The 19,956-nt window shown below is 45.1% G+C and overlaps 1 protein-coding gene across 1 annotated transcript in view; it reads left to right on the forward strand.

The window, feature by feature from the left end:
* The first annotated feature begins 10,005 nt into the window (after nt 1-10,005).
* KCNB2 (potassium voltage-gated channel subfamily B member 2) overlaps nt 10,006-19,956 on the forward strand; it is a 657,238-nt gene continuing 647,287 nt past the window's right edge. The window contains exon 1 of the mRNA XM_086965881.1: nt 10,006-10,646. Within this exon, the coding sequence (XP_086822007.1) occupies nt 10,068-10,646 (579 nt within the window). The 5' untranslated portion in view covers nt 10,006-10,067. The remainder of the gene's footprint in view (nt 10,647-19,956) is intronic.

Here is a 19,956-nt window from a genome sequence, read left to right on the forward strand (position 1 = left end):
CTAGATGAAAATTCAGGTCACCGAGGACTGTGAAGGTGGTTTCTGTGGCTACAGATTCCATTATGGCGTTTAAGCTGGACAGAAAAGTAGTCTTTGATCCCGGGGGCCGATATATTAGCATTCCCTTAAAGTTGAATGAGGGAGAAATATTGATAGCAAATTGCATGGCCTCACAGGCGGTGGAAGGAATGACGGTAGTTTTAACCGGATAAATGTCTCTGGCAATTATGGCCAGCCCACCCCCTCTTTGTTTAGGCCTATCCTGACAGTGGGCCTTGAATCCTGGTGGCACAGCGATGACCAGGTCCAGCTGTGAGGATTCGTCCGTCCACGTTTCAGTGATGAACAAAATGTCGAGAGAATAGTCAGTAATGAGATCAAATATTTCCTGCCTGTGCTTCCCAAGGGAGCGGGCATTGATAAGGGCTATAGAAGTAGTAGCACCTGCATCATGGTTAATTTGGGGTTTGCTTGTGTCTCACCCTTACAAGGATTGCGGTTGCTGCTCAAGTAGGGTTTCACTCTTCTCAATCAGAAATCCAATTTCTCACAAAATGCTTTTATGGTATTGTGTACATAGGACATTTTTTGAAGATGGGGATTTTCAAAGTCATAAGTTAGCTCTTTAATCTATAAATGTATTATTTATTTATTTTAAAGTTTTATAGAGCGCGAACCAGACCCGTGAGAGTATCAGAGCGCTTTACAGGTTTGAGGGTGGCATACAAAGCATTAGGAAGGGAGTGAACAATTGGGTGAGATGGGGATACATTATACAAGAAAACGCACGCAGTCTAAGTTACCGGTCTTTTGAAAAACATGGGAAAGATTGAGAGGTAGAAAAACAGAGCAAGAATGCAAATATGTGCACCATCCCCTTAATTTGCATCTAACCAGTGTTTCTTTTATGATGTGGAGGGGCTTGTTCTAAAAGCAGCACTATGGGCCAGATGTACAACCATTTCATTTTGTGACTAGCAAATTGCGATTTTTAGCGAGTCGTAAAATGAAATGTACTAATGTGTCTCAGACACATTTAGCGATTCTCAATGAGATCACAAATGACCTACTTCATTAATATTCATGAGGTTAGTGGCAATTTGTGACCCATTGGGAATGACTTGTAATCACAGGGATGGTGACATCCTGGGGTCAGCAGACCAGCATGTCTGTGATTACTCTTTAACCCCTTCACTGCGGGGTGTTTTTTCCCCGCCGTGCGGGGGGTGGGGGGGAACGCGCACAGCCCGGCTGAGGCACAGTGGAGCTGCACTCATGACGAGCTGAGCTCGTCACGACCACACCCGTTTTGGAACGTTCAGCACAGCGGGGAAATTATCCCCGCGTGCGAACGTTCCAACGGCCGTGACGAGCTAAGCTCGTCATGAGTGCAGCTCAACCGTGCCTCATGACGAGCTGAGCTCGTCATGAACACTCAACGGGTTAAATAATAAAAAAAAATCTGAAATGCAGCCCATTTTCCTTAAGGGAAAATGGAATGCATTTAAAAAAGAAAAATGGAAAAGTTACCGTTTCATGTTTTAAGAGTAGGCAGGGGTCTGTGGGACCACTGCCTGTTCTTAAAAATATTGGCACCTACATTCATAACGGGGGGAGGTCCCTTGGGGACCCCTTCCTGTTAGTGAATGGATTACCACCTCCTTCATGGAGCCTGTAAAATATTAAGGTTTTGCGGCTGCAATCTGATCACAAAATATTCATACTTGGCTCTGCTACTCAATATTAGGAAGGGATGCCCTTGAAATGCCCCTCCCTACCAGAAACTCGGAAACCCTATTTGGTTGGTTGGTACATGCTGACAGCCGTTTTAGCTGTCAGAAATGGCCTGATTCTCCATTGTGACCCCTAAAATCGGCCGTACATCTGACCCCTACGTCCTTTGAAATGAGAGTTATCAGAGTTAAGGGAGATTGTTAAAGCTGTCCATGGGCTGGAAATGCTCATATGAGGTGACAGCATGAAAAAATTAATGTGGAATGTAAATGTAATGCATTGTAGCTAAAATGAACACAGATTACATTGACCACAGTTCACACCTTCCTGGGGAAGATAGTGTGTGGGAACCTAAGTGAAAAAGCCCAAATGGAAAATACCATGACCAAAGTCGATTCTCAGGCTAAATGTTCAGGTGCCTTTTATAGGGCTACTGGGAGAAGGCACTTTTCACTTTTATTAGAGGTTTACCGAGCCAAAATCCCTGCTTCTTTGTTGTATGGATTAGAACTGATTGATGTTTCCAAATGTTTGTTTTTTTACATACGATGGAAGGCCGCGTCCTTAGAAGCCTAGCTTCAGTCAATACAGCTCTCCCTGTGGCAGCTTTAAGGCTAGAATTTGGTTTGAGAAGTGCCTTCGTCCAGAGTCTCGCGGGGTGGTTTGTTGGGCTACGTACCTTGCAATGAGTGATGATGGCTCGTTAAGGTTGTGTATAAAGAATGACATCTTGGGCGGCCTAATAGAGAACTCTTTAATCCATAGAAACTTTGCGGTTGTGGCAAGTCTGCTGCAACTAGATCAATCTTTGAATTAAGCTTTAACAGCGCACCAATTAAAAATCAGTTTAAAACAGTCCACATGATCCTTGAGTTTTCACCTGGACAGGGAGGCTTGTATCAGAAAAAAAGGGCTATTATTCTGTTATAGACTCCTGCATGATAAATAAAGCACAGCCTTATATTCTTTGAAATTTGCCATATGGATTGAGATGTTTTGGGATATTCTTGAGGCAGGGTATGCTCCCTATAAATCCCCTTTCGGCAAAATGGTATGGCTCTTTGGCGGTCTGTAATCTGTGCCAAACCGGTACCCAAGATCTCAATCATGTCCTATTTGTTTGTCCAGCTCTTTTAATATGTTGGCGGAATTGGCTGAGTCCTATATGCTTGCAACTGTCCATTCTATCACCCTCAACTGTCCTACAGTCTCTTTATGCTCATTTGAAAGAAACGTTTTGTTACGGAATCTTTTTTTAAGTATTTTTAAAGCTCTATTAATGATTGTCTAGTTTGAATGATAGTGGGGCTGATAATTATACCTAAACTTGAATCCTTTTTTCTATCCATTGTGGCTCTACTCTTGGAATAAAATCTGTGAATCTCCCTTTGGCTGGGGATTCCCCCACTCAGTAGACAAAACAGATAGACAGACAGACAGGCAGACAGGCAGACAGGCAGACAGACAGACAGACAGACAGACAGACAGACAGACAGACAGACAGACAGACAGACAGACAGACAGATAGATAGATAGATAGATAGATAGATAGATAGATAGATAGATAGATAGATAGATAGATAGATAGATAGATAGATAGATAGATAGATTCTCACGTGAATGTGATAATGTGATTGCATTGATCTAAGTGTATCGAAAATGAGTCAGGGCTGTGCCTGTGTGTCACAGTCCTGGTGTGTTGTTTCCTTCTCCAAGGAATGCTCACACGGGAACACGCCTACCGCGTTGCCATCGTGCTCAGGAGGAAGGTGATGCGTTCTGAGTGAGCTGGCATCGTGGTGGCCTCCCCTCTTTGTGCCAGGATCCACCGCCGAAAGATCAGTACATGGCTTAGGAGCTGCCAGGGGGGTTGCAGCAGCTCGATGCCTGAATCAAACCGGTACTAAGCAGGGGAAGCCGAGCACAGCCTGCCATCTATAGCACCTGTTAAGGGGCCCCGCATGGACCGGCGGACGCTCTGACTCCCGGAGCCCCTCCACGCGTGCCAGACGCCGGGGAGATGGCCCTGGGTCGCTGAGGAGCGGCGGGAGGGAGCTGAGGGAGTCCTCCCCGCCTGCTGCCATTGGATGCGTGCCTGCTGCCGGGGCTTCTCTCTCCATCTGTGACGAGGGGCCGCTACCGTGTGCGAGGGCACAGCCTTGCCCTGCCGAGGAGCCTACCATCGCGGCCACACGCACAGGCCATCAGATCAGAGACATCATGGGCTAAGACGGGGGATGGATGGCTTCAGTGCGCTCCCTGCTGCCCGGGATGGAGCGCTCGGGCCGAGCTGCTGCTGCTGCTGTCCTTGGTAGATGTGCGGCGGAGCCCAATCCAATTAGCTCTCACCTCTAGAGCTCTGAGCTGCCAGCGCCCTGTGAGTGTCTGTGCAGCTGACTGTACCGTGTGTGTGTGTGCGCGCGCCCGTGTGAGTGCGGACCGTCTCTGCGGCTCCCTCCATGCTCCCTGCCCAGCTCCCTGCCTTCTCCCCCAGTGGCGGAGCGCACAGCAGCGCCTTCAGCACCATCTCAGGCGGCGCAGGGAGCGCTCCCGGCCTGCATCCTCCCTCCCCTCCCAGCAACAGCCGCGGCGGCACTGATTTCATGTTGTTCTTTCGACCCTGTGGAGTCTCCGCCTTTCACCCCCGCTCTACTGTGGCGCTGGAGCCCCGGGACCTCTTCCAGGGGCAGGGATGTAGGGTGCCCCAGCAGCCTCCCGCCGCCCCTGCGCAGAGGATGCCGCCCTCCGGCAGGACCACCGCGGCGCGCAGCCCTTGAAGGGGGAATCCCCGAGCCCTCCCCCCGAGGCTGCAGCCCTTGTTTATGCTGAGCGCGGTCAGGTAAGTGAAGGAGCCTCGCTGTGCCCAAACGACGGGGGTTCCTTTAGTCGTGAATTATTGGCACCTTCATTGGAACAGCGACGTTGGAATCAATTGCCATGCGTCCCTGGGGAGTGAGAGTACGCAGATATTACTTAAGATATTATTAATATGATCATTAAGCGATTTAATGAAGCGCTGGAGATATACTATGCGTAGCCCAGGACCAATACAACGCCAAAGGAGGGAGTGCGTGATAGGTTGTGTAAGGCTAGTATCATAAACAATAGAAATGCCATAGGCATGCTAAACAACTGGTTGTCTGTCTATCGGCGCATAATATACGTATAAATATACAGCTAAATACACATCTATTTATATAAATGTATACACACATATTTATTAAGTATCCGTATTTCTGATATTTGTTGCCTCATTATTTAAATCTGTATATGCCTGTAGTTTGTTAACATTTTTGTTTCGAGTATTTTATGTTTACTTTTTCAAAAACAGTGCAACGTGCAAGTGTCTCCTGTAGGAGTGTGCGGTTAGAAATTGGGAAGACCCCGCAGGTGATTTGAGACTTACCACCTGCTGGTGGTGGGGAACTCTAGTGATGTACTTTCACCCAAGCAGTGCAAGTTGTAAGGTGTAGCCCCTCACAGTGGGACGTTGTTAGAATTGAATCTCTTCCCGGACCCACATTAAAGCATAGTGCGCACCTGACACAATTCACCCACGTTGCAAGTACAAACACGAATGGTCCGAAAAGTGTGCATCACGTGATCCTCCCGCCTCTACATGCTGTAGATATTCCACCTGCTCAGTGGAAGCTACCTCACTCGTTTATATGATCAGTAGCAGCCGGCCATGCCTAGTACTGTGCCATAAATTAGCTGCTAATGATTTTCCAGTTCCAAGTTCACCCCAGTATAAAACATCAATCTTGTGGCGTCACAAATGCACTGCCGCTGCCAGGCTTTGGGGTTCCCCCTGGAAGTAAACAGCAAGCAAGGCCTCACGCTAACAAGGACTCCCCCCTGAAAGATAAGGTTCTGTCGATAGTAATCCTATTGGGTGCTGCTGAAGAGCTGCCAGGACTAGATTACAGCGGGGAGAACACCGGCCATCAGCACAAAATGGAGGGGCTGCCAGAACTTTGACAGCCCTTCCCGCTCTGATTATAGGAGCCCGGCAGCTGGTGACGTTCACGGATGCAGGCCTGCCTGTCACGGAGAGAGAGAGGCCTTGGAGCGGAGGGCAGAGAGAGCGCCTGTGAGGGAAGACGGGAGTGGAGGAGAGGTTCACAGTGCAGTGCTGGCTCAGTGTGCTATCCGTGGCGCACTGCTCTTTGTATAACAGTTTCCAACCCCTTGCAAGACACAATGAGCTTTCTGCATGGTCGAATGGGTAGCTACTGCATTTTATCTGTCATATAAGATTTCAAACACTCTGATTTTCATCAAGTTCATGGGCGCTCTTCAGAATTCATGGTTAACGGGACGCTCTTTCAGACATGCTAAGCCAATATATTTGTCACCATATGATTGTACCGGGAGAAGAGGGCATGGCCTTGGCTAGGGCCGTGGTGATGGCGAGTGAGACACTGGATCCTCTGCCTTTCCTAAGCAGCCACCGTTATCCTCTCCCACAGCAACAAGAAGCTCTTTCTGAGCAAGTAGTTCAAGATCATCTGTTCCGGGCCTCTCACCTTGTGGCCGTGTGGTGCAGCAGTAACCCTTGAGTCACGTGGCTGCACTGTGTGCACTGGCAGGCCTGCTGTTTTTAGGTTAGCCTTTATGGGACATTGGGGGTGACATGGATGAGGTCTGAAAACCTGGTACAGGCATGTTGTGGTGAACGTCACAGCAGGTATCCTCGAGGCATCGTGGAGAGTGTGAGAACAGATGCAGTTCCACCTGCCTCTAACTGCAGCCTTGAGGAATGAGCCGCATCCTAGGTGGAGGCCTTGATTAATGTGCATTCGTGGGGTCTACTAGAACTGTTTTATAATTTAGAAATGAAGTCAGTGGACATATTTGCAACATAAAGAGCCTTTAAATCAATATTGTTTTTTTGTTTAGCACTGTCTACACTACTTCTCTGCAAAGCAGTCACAATGCTTCGAAAAAATCAAGTGTACATTGCCAATGCAGGGAAATGCATCATGCTAGGAAGCTGCATTGCTCTCAGATTACAGCCGATAGATATCCTCTCTCCCATCCTGGCTGAAACTCGAAGCTGCTCTGTCTCCGAGAGAGGTTTACCTCTGCTGTGGACAGTGGAGAAGGTTTTCCTCTTAGTGTTTCTAAATAAAGCCTGGGGGTTATCTGAAGGATGGAAGACTCTAGGCTTCGACTCATGAGCCAACATCTGAGCCAGCATGTTGTATGTGTTATCTACAGTGCTGCCCGCAAACTGGAATTCTGTAATTGGACTCTGATACATCCAATGCTGTACCTTTTCAATAGACAATCAGACTGACAAAGCCCCCCGCTAAACAATTAACTTAGTTAGAAGCCAGGGTGGGGCCTTCAATCATAATAAATAGTTATTGTTTCACGTTGTAATCATTACAACTTACTCAATGACTGGCCCCTAACTGGGGGTTTATATTTTAGACGGAGGTCTGATGCCAAAGTATGCTTTAAAATTGCATTAACCTGAAACTCTAGCATTATGCAGACTTTTCACAGTCAGCCATTGAGCTAACTAAAACAGTGCCTTCATCAGGGATTATATGCACTCTTACAACTTCTCCCTGGCATCAACAACGTTGTAAGGCGCCAGACTGGTTAGTATGTTGTGTTTAAAGTCATGTTTGATACTAATTTTTTAGAACAATAGGACGCCACCACTGACTGTTACGTGGGACTCGGTGAGCCTTATGACAAACTTTTGGAGATACCCGACAATGCCCTGCATCACGTATTGATTAATTGATTACACTGACTACCCAGATCTTCACATGGGAGTTTGACACAACTTTGGTACTGAGGTTGCCCTCCCGTCCTGAAAAGACCCACAGACTGAAGCCCCCACTTACCCTATAGCATTAAGTCGGGTCGAAACATTGACGCCCTCATAACCCCTCTTGGACCACGACCTGCCCTAATATGTGAAAATGTGCTACACAAGAATCTGTACTGTGTTACATTAGTAATAAAGAACAATGTTTGAATACTAAATGTGGCAAAGGAAAAAGTGACTGGGATCGGTGAACCAGTCTATATTTCTTTTTAAAAAATCACAAACTTTTGCTCTTTCCACTCACCCTTTCATTTCTTGAGCACCTCTCTCTTCCACGTTCTTAAGAGTATCCTCCTTGTGTACCATAAGTGTCTATAGGTAAAGGAACCTTTAATTTACTGTTGAAATTTTATTGGAATAAAAATCCTTTATTCTCCAACATGTTAGTCTTGGTTGTTGCATTATCAGTCTAATGATTGTATTTAATACTGTGAGCAATTGATGTTAAAGCTCAAAATAAGGAACTTACAACTATAGGCTTGCTTTGTTCTATCTAAAATTAGGTCTAGGACCACTGTTTTTCATAACCACTTCTAAAAGGGGCAATTCTAAAACAGTAATAAAAAATATCGGCTTTCACCAATAAGGAGGATTTATCACAACTATTCCAAACATGGCAACGCTACTCCTTCCAGATCAAAAATTACCACTGAAACACATATCAAGGAATTCCCAATGCAAACCTATGAGAGAAGCAGCCTCACAGCAGTGAGAAACCAAAGAGGCTGTTGTTCACTACAAGGACACGCCACACAATAAAGGCACACGTCCTACCTTCCACCTACACAGCACCCTGCCCATAGGGCTACCTGCGGCCTACCTTAGAGGTGACCTTTATGTAGTAAAAGGGGAGTTTCAGACTTGGCAAGTAAATTTATATGCCAAGTCACTGTGCCAATAAACTGGTCATGCAGGCCTTGCAGTGGCAGAGGCCTGAGACATGTATGAAAGGTTACTTCTGTGGGTGGCTTAAGCAGTGCTGTACGCCCACTTGTAACATTTAATTTACAGGCCTTGGGTATATAGGATACCACTATACAAGGAACTTACAGGTAGAATAAATATGCCAAACAGGTATAGACCAATCATACCAAGTTTACAGGAGAGAGTGCATGCACTTTAGCACAATCAGCAAATGCAAAGTGGCCAGAGTCATAAAGCCTACAGAAACAGGTCAGAAGAAATACAGGAGGAAGGCAAAAAGTTTGGGAACAACCCTGCAAAAAGGGCCAGGTCCATCAGGAACGCAAAGAGAAAGCAATCAGAGAGAGGAGAGAGATGGTAAAAGAGAGATAATAATAGCAGAGGAAGGGTGCAAGGCTGGCTTGAGTATTTTTCCCAGGGATGCTTTTGGTTTCCCAGACTAGCTCTGGTTGGTTTGGGAACATTTTTACTGGTTGTAAAAATACTGATTGCAAAGTGAGACCCATATTTTGTGAGCAGTAAATAGTACACTCAGCCTAGCTGTTTTTAAGCTGTCTTGATATTATTCATTAAAAAAATCAATTAATGTAATTACTAGTGGTGACCTTCTCAATTTCCTTTATTTGCCAGCCTCCCCCAGGTTTACGCTTTTCTATAATTGGGCTATGCTGGCTCTTTTAACATTCCTGTAAATTATTTTGTGTTTATTTTGTGTCACACATGCTTAAAGAGCTTAGGAAGCATCACACCTAGTTCCATTTCCTTTTCAACGCCCAGATTTGTCTACTTCAGTTATGGCATTCACTGTTTCATTTTTCTTCAGCTCAATTATAGTTCCTCTTCACTCTTTACTGATATGAATCCTGAACAAAACATGTGTACATCAAAAGAATTGCATGGCGGCTGTCCTGTAAGGATTTCCTCTTCTCTCCTTTGCCTCACTATTTTGTCCCTGAATGGTCTCATTTTTTGCTGTAAAGGAGGGTCTACAGGTCGCGCGATACCTCATCGCCTTTCCTCACTGGATTTGGTTGTTACCAGGCCTGCCACCCTGCTCTCTCTGCTTCCCAACCTGTTTCCTGGCATCCCACTCTCCCTGTGGATTACTTTAAGGCCAAGAAGCCTGCCCTCACTTCCCTCTTATGGCCTGTTGGCTTCCCTTCTCCGGTACCTAGAATCGCCTCTGTACTTTGATGTTTTTTTTGTACTTGGTACCTCTGTGCTTACATGTTTTTCTGTTAATTCTTAATGTTGGAACACATTTTAACTTCTGTGTCTTTTCTCCTTTGTTCTTTACGAGTAGTTTTTGCCTTGGATATCCTGTTATGTCATCTTTACAATATCATTAACTTCTTACAATAAAGTTCTTAGACGCATTATACTAGATGAATGAATGCGTGAGTGGATGAAAATGTGTCTAAATGACTTCTAAAACTCATGCATATTTTTGTCTTACAGTTCCAAGCATGGGCCAGCCTGCCTAAAGGGACCAACCCTCAGCCATCTGTAGCCTTGATTCATTCATCGAACACTGTGGCATTGCACAGGCACTTCATTTAACATGGCAGAAAAGGCCCCATCAGGGCTGAATCGGAAGGTATCAAGGTCTACTCTTTCCTTGCCTCCAGAGCCGGTGGAAATCATCAGAAGCAAAACATGTTCAAGGAGAGTGAAGATAAACGTAGGTGGCCTGAACCACGAAGTGTTGTGGAGGACACTGGACCGACTTCCGAGGACGCGGCTAGGGAAACTACGAGACTGCAATACGCACGAGACCCTGTTGGAGGTCTGCGATGATTACACCTTGAATGAAAATGAATATTTCTTTGATCGACATCCAGGAGCTTTCACTTCCATCTTGAATTTCTACAGGACAGGGAAGCTGCACATGATGGAAGAAATGTGTGCCCTCTCTTTTGGCCAAGAGCTTGAGTACTGGGGAATTGACGAGATCTACTTGGAGTCCTGCTGCCAGGCACGATATCACCAGAAGAAAGAGCAGATGAACGAGGAGCTGCGTCGCGAGGCCGAGACCCTGAGAGAGCGGGAAGGAGAAGAGTTTGACAACACTTGCTGTCCGGACAAAAGGAAAAAGCTCTGGGACCTGCTCGAGAAGCCCAACTCTTCAGTTGCTGCAAAGGTAAGACTCTCATATGTTCAACGTAGAGGGTAGAGCCTCAGAGGCTCTACTGCCAGTGCAAGCAGGAATTATGCTCATGTGGAAAGCTGATATCAAAAACAGGAACCCTAGACAGATCTAAAAGCTAACTTCACACAAGGGCGGAGCAAATGCGTGTATGCGTCACAAGAAACAGTAGATTGGGAAGACAATTTGTTGAGATCCATTGCACCCAGTGTGTATTGAAAGGCTTCAGTTCTCTGTTAAGCTTGAGGTTTGGCTTCATCACTAATATAGTGAGTGATGCCCCTGATCTGAACATACGATGAAAAGAGAGGTACCATTGCACTACTGTCATCCCTAAGAAGGAAATCACCCGTATTTACTATCAGCAATCTGTAATGTTGAGGAATTCTTCCTCTACTGCGGTCAGACGGCTGAGCATGTAGGAATGAGATGGAGACAAGAGAATCACAGTTACACAGGGTTCATGCTGCTAGCCCATCGTGCTTTACATTCCCAGTACATTATAGTTATGAAGAATGCCAGAGTAAGATCATTAGGTTAGAAGGGCGGCTATTCAAGGGTTTGTGGAAGATATGTTGGGACAGAACATGTGAGAGATAAACTCTGTCACAGTAATTAAACGGGCAACCTTTATTTTATTACATAAGCCATGATGACAAAAGGATGTGAAGATTTGAAGGGGACAACGTATCATCCCCTTTGTGTACAATGTGTTTATAAGCCTGACTGGAAACTGAGATGTGGACACCGGGTTCCTGTTTTGATGTAACTACCTTACTGTACACCTGTCTTCCAAACACGGCCTGCCCACTGCAGCCCAGGTATTATTACACAAAGCAGTTGGAAGTCCAAGCATACTGTACATGATTACAGCGCATTGAGTTTAATGCTCTGAATTCAAGTCGTAGCAGATATCTGCTGGGTGTACAAAGACTGGTTGATAAGAATTTGTGCTTTTGCAAATGTATAATTGAGTTTTGTGTACCACATTAAGGTCATCGGTGTCTTTGTAGTTTTAGAAGGGTTTTAGAAGGGTTGTATCACTGTAGATAGGTTTGGTGACAGAGTTACTTACCCTGACGAAATATCTTAGAGTTGAATAAAAGCAGATTTCATGACAATGGTTGGAAAGATTTGTGAAAGGGCCCCATGAACAATTTAGTACATTGTTTCTAATGCCTGGTGAAAACAGGACTATCTTGGACTGCCCTTAAAGGGTGGATGAGTGAGTGATATATCAATGCTTTTGTAATTGACTGGAACATTCTATTTCCACAAATGTTATAACTTTGAAATGGTCGCAAAATATGTTTGTTCCCAAAGAGCATGCCCCAGGTGGGGCTCATGAAAGGCGTGCACCTTAGGGGATAAAAATGCTAGTAACATGCACGAATGATGAACGCAGTGCGCATGAAGGATTCATAAAACAGCAGATATGGCACAAATAAAAAAGATGAGATGCATGTTAATGCAACAACCATGATAGATGTAGTGACAGAGATATTACGATACAGCATCGGGGGTAGGGGCGGGGGGAGAGTTGGCTCTCTATTGGACCATAAGGTGGGCATTGCAACTTCCTGTCAATTGACTGTCCAATTCCATCGTTTTCTCTAAAACATTAGTTGCTGTTGACCACTATTGTGGCATGGTCATAGTACCTATGTTAGAAGGAAGGGGGTGTCAGCTGCGTACCTTTACCACTACAGTGATATTTAACACGTCATTTTAGAATGGTCCCCTGCTGCATAGAAACTGCGCATGCATACATGCATATTTATTTGCGCACCTAAGAGATTGTATACCAGTATATAAAATGTGTGGTTTGACTCATACCTTCATCTCTGGATTGACACACAAATATGATTGACCTCATAACTAAGTCTGCCATAGTTCAGCAGGTTCTTGTTCCGTCTTGCTGTTCACACTTAGATCTAGACTGTCCTCATGGTGATATTGTCTGCTGACCTGGTGGGTTTCCAGCCCACCAATCCTAGAAGCGCTGCATCACTGAAAACACCCAAGCAGCAGTGTTAACACCGGGCTTCTGAAATATTTTTAGTAGCTGTCCTTCATGGTGGTCTGCTGATGTTTGTCTGTGGTCCAGGAGTCATGTAGCTGTTCCAATTTTTAGGTGTACACATCTAAGTGTTATCTCCTGCACATTCCAAAATTCAAGTCTGAGCCAATGATGCACGACTTGAAATAGTAATGATGGTGCAGGATTCAGGGACAGAGTTTACGCATGATCCCTGAACAATGCTGCATGTAAGAACCATGACAGCAGTTTTCCGGATCTTTTCATGGCATTGACATGGCTGCTCATGATAGACTGGTGGATGGAGTGGTCATGGAGGAATTAATAACCTTAGGAACTGTGCAGACTTCATCACAAGAGAAACCATACACCTGGATTCTCAGCATGGTGTCTAGGGTCACCTTATTTTCATTTGTGCCAAAACTTTAGTTCAGTAGAGGGATGCCAGAAGTGGATACTTGGAGCATGTTGATTTGGTCACAGTGAACTCTTTTCAGCATTCATGAAGGAGCCTTTGCATGATTCAGTGACATAGTGTTTATGTAGGATTTGTGTAACGAGTGCACATGCTTGCAAGCAAAACGGACTCACATGAAATGAAATGAAAAGGACATTTGTAAAGCGCATGGCTACCCGGAGGCCTCCCAGCGCTAGGCATGGCTAGTGAACGGGTGGGCGAGACAGAATGATTAAATTGAAGGGAATAGAAAGGTTTTGAGTTTTTTACTGAAGGCGCAATGACTAGACTCTTTTCAGATGTGGAGTGGCCGGGCGTTCCAAAGTCTGCCTGCATTCAAAGAGAAGAGTCTGCCGCCACTTCTGGCTCGTTTGATTCTGGGGGTCTCGATAAGGTGGATGTCATCTGAGCAAGCTTTCTCCTTGCTTTGTATGGATGAATTATGGCTGAGATCAAGGGAGGGTCTATCCCCTGTCGGGATTTATGGACAATGCAAAGCGATTTAAAGCTAATTCGCTCACATCTGGAGAACATGTGGGAGGTTCTTATCTGTGAAGGCTCATTATTGAAATGTCTTTGTTGGTAAGGACCATTTACAATACATATTTAAAAAAGAATAATCTCTGGGAAATCTGAAATCCCAAAGCATTCTCGCTGTGCATGTATGCGTATTTGTTTTGGTGAGCTTGTGTGTGTGAGTGTACGAGGTGCATGTATAACCGAATTTATGTGGGCCTGACAGTTATTTGTGTGTGTGTATGTGTGTGTATATTTATGTATGCCTTTATAAATGTGTTTATGTATGTGGACAAGTTTAGCCCACATGAGGCAGACTCTACCAGCCATGTGTGTTTGCATATAGGTGCATGATCCTGTGTGCTATTTGTGTCTGTGTGCATGGATATATGTATGTGCTTATGTGTGTGTGAACATGTGCAACCCACACTGTGTGGACCGGACCATTATACATGTATGTCTCTGCATGATTATGTATGTATGTGGACGTGTTAAGACCACGCAATTTGCTCTGAACCTGCAGTGTGTGTGTGTGTGTGTGCATGCACGTGCTTGCATATATGTTCATGAGTGTGCACTGTGTGAATGGTATGTACTCATGTGCGTGAGCATGTATAGACCACGCTGTGGACTGGAGCAGTCATTTGTGTGTGTGCATGAGTGAATGTGTGCATTTGTGAGTCTAGACGTGTGTAGCTCACACTATGAGTACTCAACCGATCCTATGTGTGTGTGCGCATATAGATGCATGTCTGCAAATGGTTATGTGTGCGTGAGAATGTATAGCCTACACTCGGTGAGTGTGTGTATGAGTGACTCTCCTAGTCTGAGTTGGACGGTTCTATGAAGTCTGTCTTCATCCTAAAGAGAAGGTAACAGGTGAAATTAGATTAGAAGAACTGCGTCAGGTTTAATTGGAAGACTAATACATAAACCCGTAAGGATTCCTAGAAAGACGTTTGGCATGCAGCATTTCCAAATAGTTCTTTGGTGCCGCTTTGTATTCCGCTTGGCTCTCACGACGTGCATCTAATTATAAATGAAATAAGGACAGAACGTGCGCCGTCAGAGGATTGTTATTTAGTGGCTGCCGCTGCCGCCTTTGAGCGCGCGCGCTTCCTTGCCCGGGCTCATCTTGCCAGAGTGCGGTGTAACCGAATACACGTCAGCTGGCGCTGCACTAATCTCGCGCTACTTCTGAATGACATTGTGTAGAGGTTTCAGGAACACATCCCCGGCTGCAGCAGAAAGAAGAGTTCAGAGACTCCTTCTCAGTAGTTACTGTGCGGTCATTCATAATCAAAGTCTGCATTATGTTAAGCGTGGTAATGGTGCATGGCCTTTATATCCAGGATTAACCTACATTTATAAGACCTACATGTATGTATTTGATCAAATGTAACCAAGATGGCCCTCCAGTGGTGACCTGGCCAACAATCACTGTTTAGATGAGCAAGGATGTATCTGGAAGCCACCACTGCTGCCGGACACGGGTCAAACTGGACTATCGAGGTCCAAATATGTAGTTATGCAATCATTTTGTAAATGAAGCAGCTGGTACCTTTGTGACCTTGTCCAAAGGAGCCCGGAATAAAAAGAGCTGGTGAGATTATAGACGGAACATCATTGTCCCACGCATCGTCTGACATAGCCGGACTGTCAGCCAAAAGCAGCCCTGGCAAATGCTGGCGGACCAGCCTCCTCATTGCATAGTCAGGCTCAGGCAGCGTGGTTCGGCTGCACTGAGGCTTGTATTTTTTTCATTGCACTGCACTGCTAGAATTATTGTGTCCCATCCAAACCTACAGTGAGAGTGGCCCGAAAAGTGAAAATCCACCTTCTTAAGTGAAGATCGGCCCCCTGGTCTACAACCTACTGGGGAAACACCCGATGCCCGGTATGGCCAGTCCGGCCCTGGCGTCTGACCCCAAACATATTTTTTTACTCATTTGCCCAAGACTTAGCTTAGCTCACACTTTCGTCTAATATAAATTATATCACCTCTGATGAGGAAATCCGTTTAGTCTCAAAATCGTTGAAACTCCTCCATCTTTGCCACTTTTTGTCAAAAAATAAAAAGTATCTACACCCACTAAACACAACTTTTGTCTCAGACTGTGGCAAGGACTGAGCAAAGTCTTAACACATATGCCATGATTATAATTTGAATAGAATTCCCTTGTCTAATTGCGCCCGCTCAGTCATGAGCGGGCCCATTGTTGACGCACTTGGATTTGTCGGTGTTGTAACTGACGCGTTCTGGTTGGTTGAGGCAATGCCCCAGCCAGGCAGAACCTACCATTCCCGTCAGGGGCAGGTGATTACATACACTGTAAAATCTGCGCTCACCTGTGTGTAACATGGCACTGAGCACTCAGGCTTACCACAGAGGCAATGTGTAAAGCATTGGCACAGCCTCACTCACTCACAATAAATACCTTGAGAGTCACAAAAGAGAATTTACACGTGATCATGTGATGTATGTAAATAATGTTTATATTCAATGCACACAATAATAAAAAAAAACATCATACATCTCTGGGCATAAATCACATTGGGATTTTGTACTAGCAGTACTAGGCCCAGCTGTGTTCAAATGACAATGTAATATGCACACTTGGGAAAGATCCTAATCTACACCCCCTCTAGCTCACTTATACTGTGCAATAAATTGTCTCCCCCGGTCCACCCTAGCAATTCTTATAATTCAATACCACACAGTTATAGGCTGCACCCCGGGTCACAATAATATCAGAAATATGTATTTACACAATTTATAACACTTTTTAGCAGCACTACGGGCCGAGGCTGCGTGGATAGAACCATTGTCACACGTTATGCTATTCTGGCAAGAAATCAAAGTATGATTCAAACCGTCACCCAGTGCTGTTAATCATGGGCGGTTCTCCACTGTAACTCACACACACTCGCTCTGCACCACTACGCGGTGCAACGGATATCAGACAAGTCCGTATGGAAGTTCCTGCACACATACGCACTCAGCATACTAATGCGGTGCACTGATAGCCAGCAGGTCAGTTGGTTACACACTGCAGACCCCGTGTCCTCAAGCCTCTGTCTGCCCTCCAACTTACCACAACTATTCTACTGCCACAGATTGGAGACACCCCACCCTCTCTTCTCCCTAGCACTAGATCGCATGTGACTGAAATCACTCTTAGTCAGGGTGCCAGGAAGGTGGTGGAAGTAGGCAGCAAGCACTATTAGGAGGCAATAGGCAAAAGGGGTTTGGTAACCCCTCGAGAAGTTCACCCACAGGATGCAGGGCAAACACAGGCAAGGGCAATAGATGATCACACAAAAGGGGTCCCAAGAGCCTTTCAGCACTAGTCCAGCTCTGAGAAGTACAGAGGGGGTCACACAGTCAATTGACCTGCTTCTGATCATTCTCAGAAGCATTCCTCCAGTCCAATCAGTCATTCCCACCACTCAGCCCTGAGTCGGACAATACTACATGGCAACGCAGTGTCATCAGGGAAGACTTGGTGAAGAGAGGGCCAATAGTCCGCCACACTGAGTGCCAAGTAAGAGAACAGAAGATGAATGGAGAATGAAGCAGGGGGCAGCCTCTCGAAAGGAGGAGGCACCCCAATTAGGAACACGTTGATCAGAGCCACGCCCTGATAATCAGGGCACAACGTCGGGTGCATGATGATATGGGTTGCACCAGACCACTCTTGTCACACACAATGAAGAGTTGCAAAATCTGCACCTTTTTGGTAAAGAGGCACAACATCCAGTGAAAGTCGATGTTGTCCACACCAGACATAGTTCTAAAGTCAGGAAAAGAGATTTGGCAAAAAACAGGAGGAGGAGGTGGACAATAAAGCAAAACGTTTTAGGGAAATACCCCTAAAAAGTGTCATGTCTAACAATCGGGTGTGGCAACAATGAGCCTGAATTTACCAGACATAACATCTAGACAGTAAAATCACTTTTGGAGTGTTGTTAGTGCCGATCCATTTTGCTGTCCTCACCTTACCCTCAGGCATCGCACAGTGGAGCATCTAATGTCCTACTGCCAGACCACAATATCCCCTGCCCTACGCCACCCTTCCCACCTTCTTAACTTCTCAGCCACCCCACAGAAGCAGCCGCCCCCATCACATTTACCATCTGCTCGGGACAGGTGGTATATGTGAGCAATAATCCCCACATATAAAGAAATACTATACACATTCACAAGTTAGAAATCACTACTGGATTCTGTCAACTATTGCTTAGGGACTTTGGTGGTCTTGGCAAAGGCCTACTTAATCATATGGTCTAATTTCTTGGCCATAACATGTCAATCACTGACATTAGGGTCACAAAAAGCGCTGAGGGCTCACCAAGGTACAACTTTGTACTACTGCTTTTTACTTAGAGTAACCAGCAATAAATTCAGATTTTCATGTTGTACCCTAGAGCATTTTGTATATCTTGATCCCTACAATATCAAGGAGCTCCCTGAACCAGGTCGAGCCCATCATGTACTGTCATTCTGGGTTCTGGGTGAGGGTCCCATCGATAAAGTATGCCATGAACAAGTCGTAGGTGGGGTTCCTTTATGAACCTGAATGGGTTTCCTTTTGAGCAGGGTCATGTAATCGGATGGGCTAATTCCTGATAAACCTGGGTACTATATCGTTTTGATAAGTATTTTATGTTGGAGAGAAGGTAAAGCTTCCCATTTACTCTCCTGATTCCCCCTTTTGGTGATATATGCACATTAACACACATCAGGCATGATCTACTCCTGCGCAGTATTTTATACACCATCTTCACTTGATTAGAATTTAATGGGCATGCCCAAGGGTTTCCTCAATCCCCTACTGAAGAAGCTCTTCAGAGAATTGTAATATCCCTCTTCTGTGGTTACAGGCCCTATTCTCTGAAACCAAGTGGCTTCTCTCGACACATAGGCAACATCACACTGTCCTAACACCTGTCGGGATATCACCGTGTGCCCTTCATTGAGGTCAAGAGGATCCTTGCAGTATCACCAAACTTAAACAATGGCACCGAAAATGCAAAGCTGTAAGTATTTTGGTTCAAGTATTTTGGTCCATATTTCTCACAAAAAAAATCAGAAATGAGTAAGAGTTTGAAAATGTTACCTCGATTGCTGACTCAGAACCGATCACCATTCAAAATGATCCAGTATACTGCACCATGATTAACTATTCTGTTAATATTAGTGGCTCTCCAAGGGCTTGCATAAGGCAGAAGTAAAATGTAGGGTGGCCTCTCAGATGGCATTGCCCCTCATTCTCTGAATGACCCTCATCTCCTTGCACATTACATCCTTTAATGCAGACTTCAACCCACCACATATGCTGCACACTCCTTAAAATAGCCGAGGCATAGCACATGCCGGAGGCCTGGAAAGGGCAGCCAAGAAATAGTAATACAGGCTCCGGATCTCACCCATAGTAAGTATGCTCAGGATATCTCACTGGAATAGGAAGGCAGTCAGAGGTACCAGGTATTTGCCTGATGATGTTCCGGCTGATGTTCTGGTGAAGGACTATCATGCTTAACCTGGCATAAATTTGTAGATGATTTCACTGAGTAGATGCTCTTATTGTGTTCTGTGGCTGAGGGATTTATGCTCTTGCTGCTTCTGAGGTTATTTTAAGTTTGACATGCTATTGTGTTTCAGCTCTGCCTGAGCAAGTGTTTGGTGTTTTCTGAAAGAGATGCCAGTGATCCCTTCCAGAATAAAAGTATCTTGTGGCCAAACACGTCTCAAGCTTTAGCAAAGGCCTTTTAATGAAGGGATCGCCGCACTGTCCCAGTAGATTTTCAATGCATCCAAAGTGCTGCAGAGGCTACAGGAAACAGGGCACAATATTTTCAATATGAGCATTGTGTAAATATTAATCACTGCACACATTCAGATCACCATGATCCCCTAAATGTCTTTCAGCTACGAATACCAGTTAATGTAAACTACAAAAGACATGGAATTGATATGCAACTGATTAGAAGCCATTTTTGGAAGACGTCAGTTACCATCCGTAATTCACACTTTTATGGTGGCCAAAAGACAAGTATCAAAATCAAAAAATATAAATTCTACTGCATCAAAATGAAGATGAGTGATGACGCATCTCGGAACGCCAGACAGTAACAATCCATCAAAGTCATTTGCGTTGAATTACATTTTCTTCGTTTCAATGTCCAAGGAAGTAGCAGCACCTGACGTATTTGTACCTCTAAGAGGTATATATATTCTTATCCTTAATTTTTTTACAAATTAAGACTACTTCATTACACAGTGGGCCGAA

This window comes from Lissotriton vulgaris, chromosome 4_1 (assembly GCF_964263255.1).
Source record: "Lissotriton vulgaris chromosome 4_1, aLisVul1.2, whole genome shotgun sequence".
NCBI classification, from domain to species: Eukaryota; Metazoa; Chordata; class Amphibia; order Caudata; family Salamandridae; genus Lissotriton; species Lissotriton vulgaris.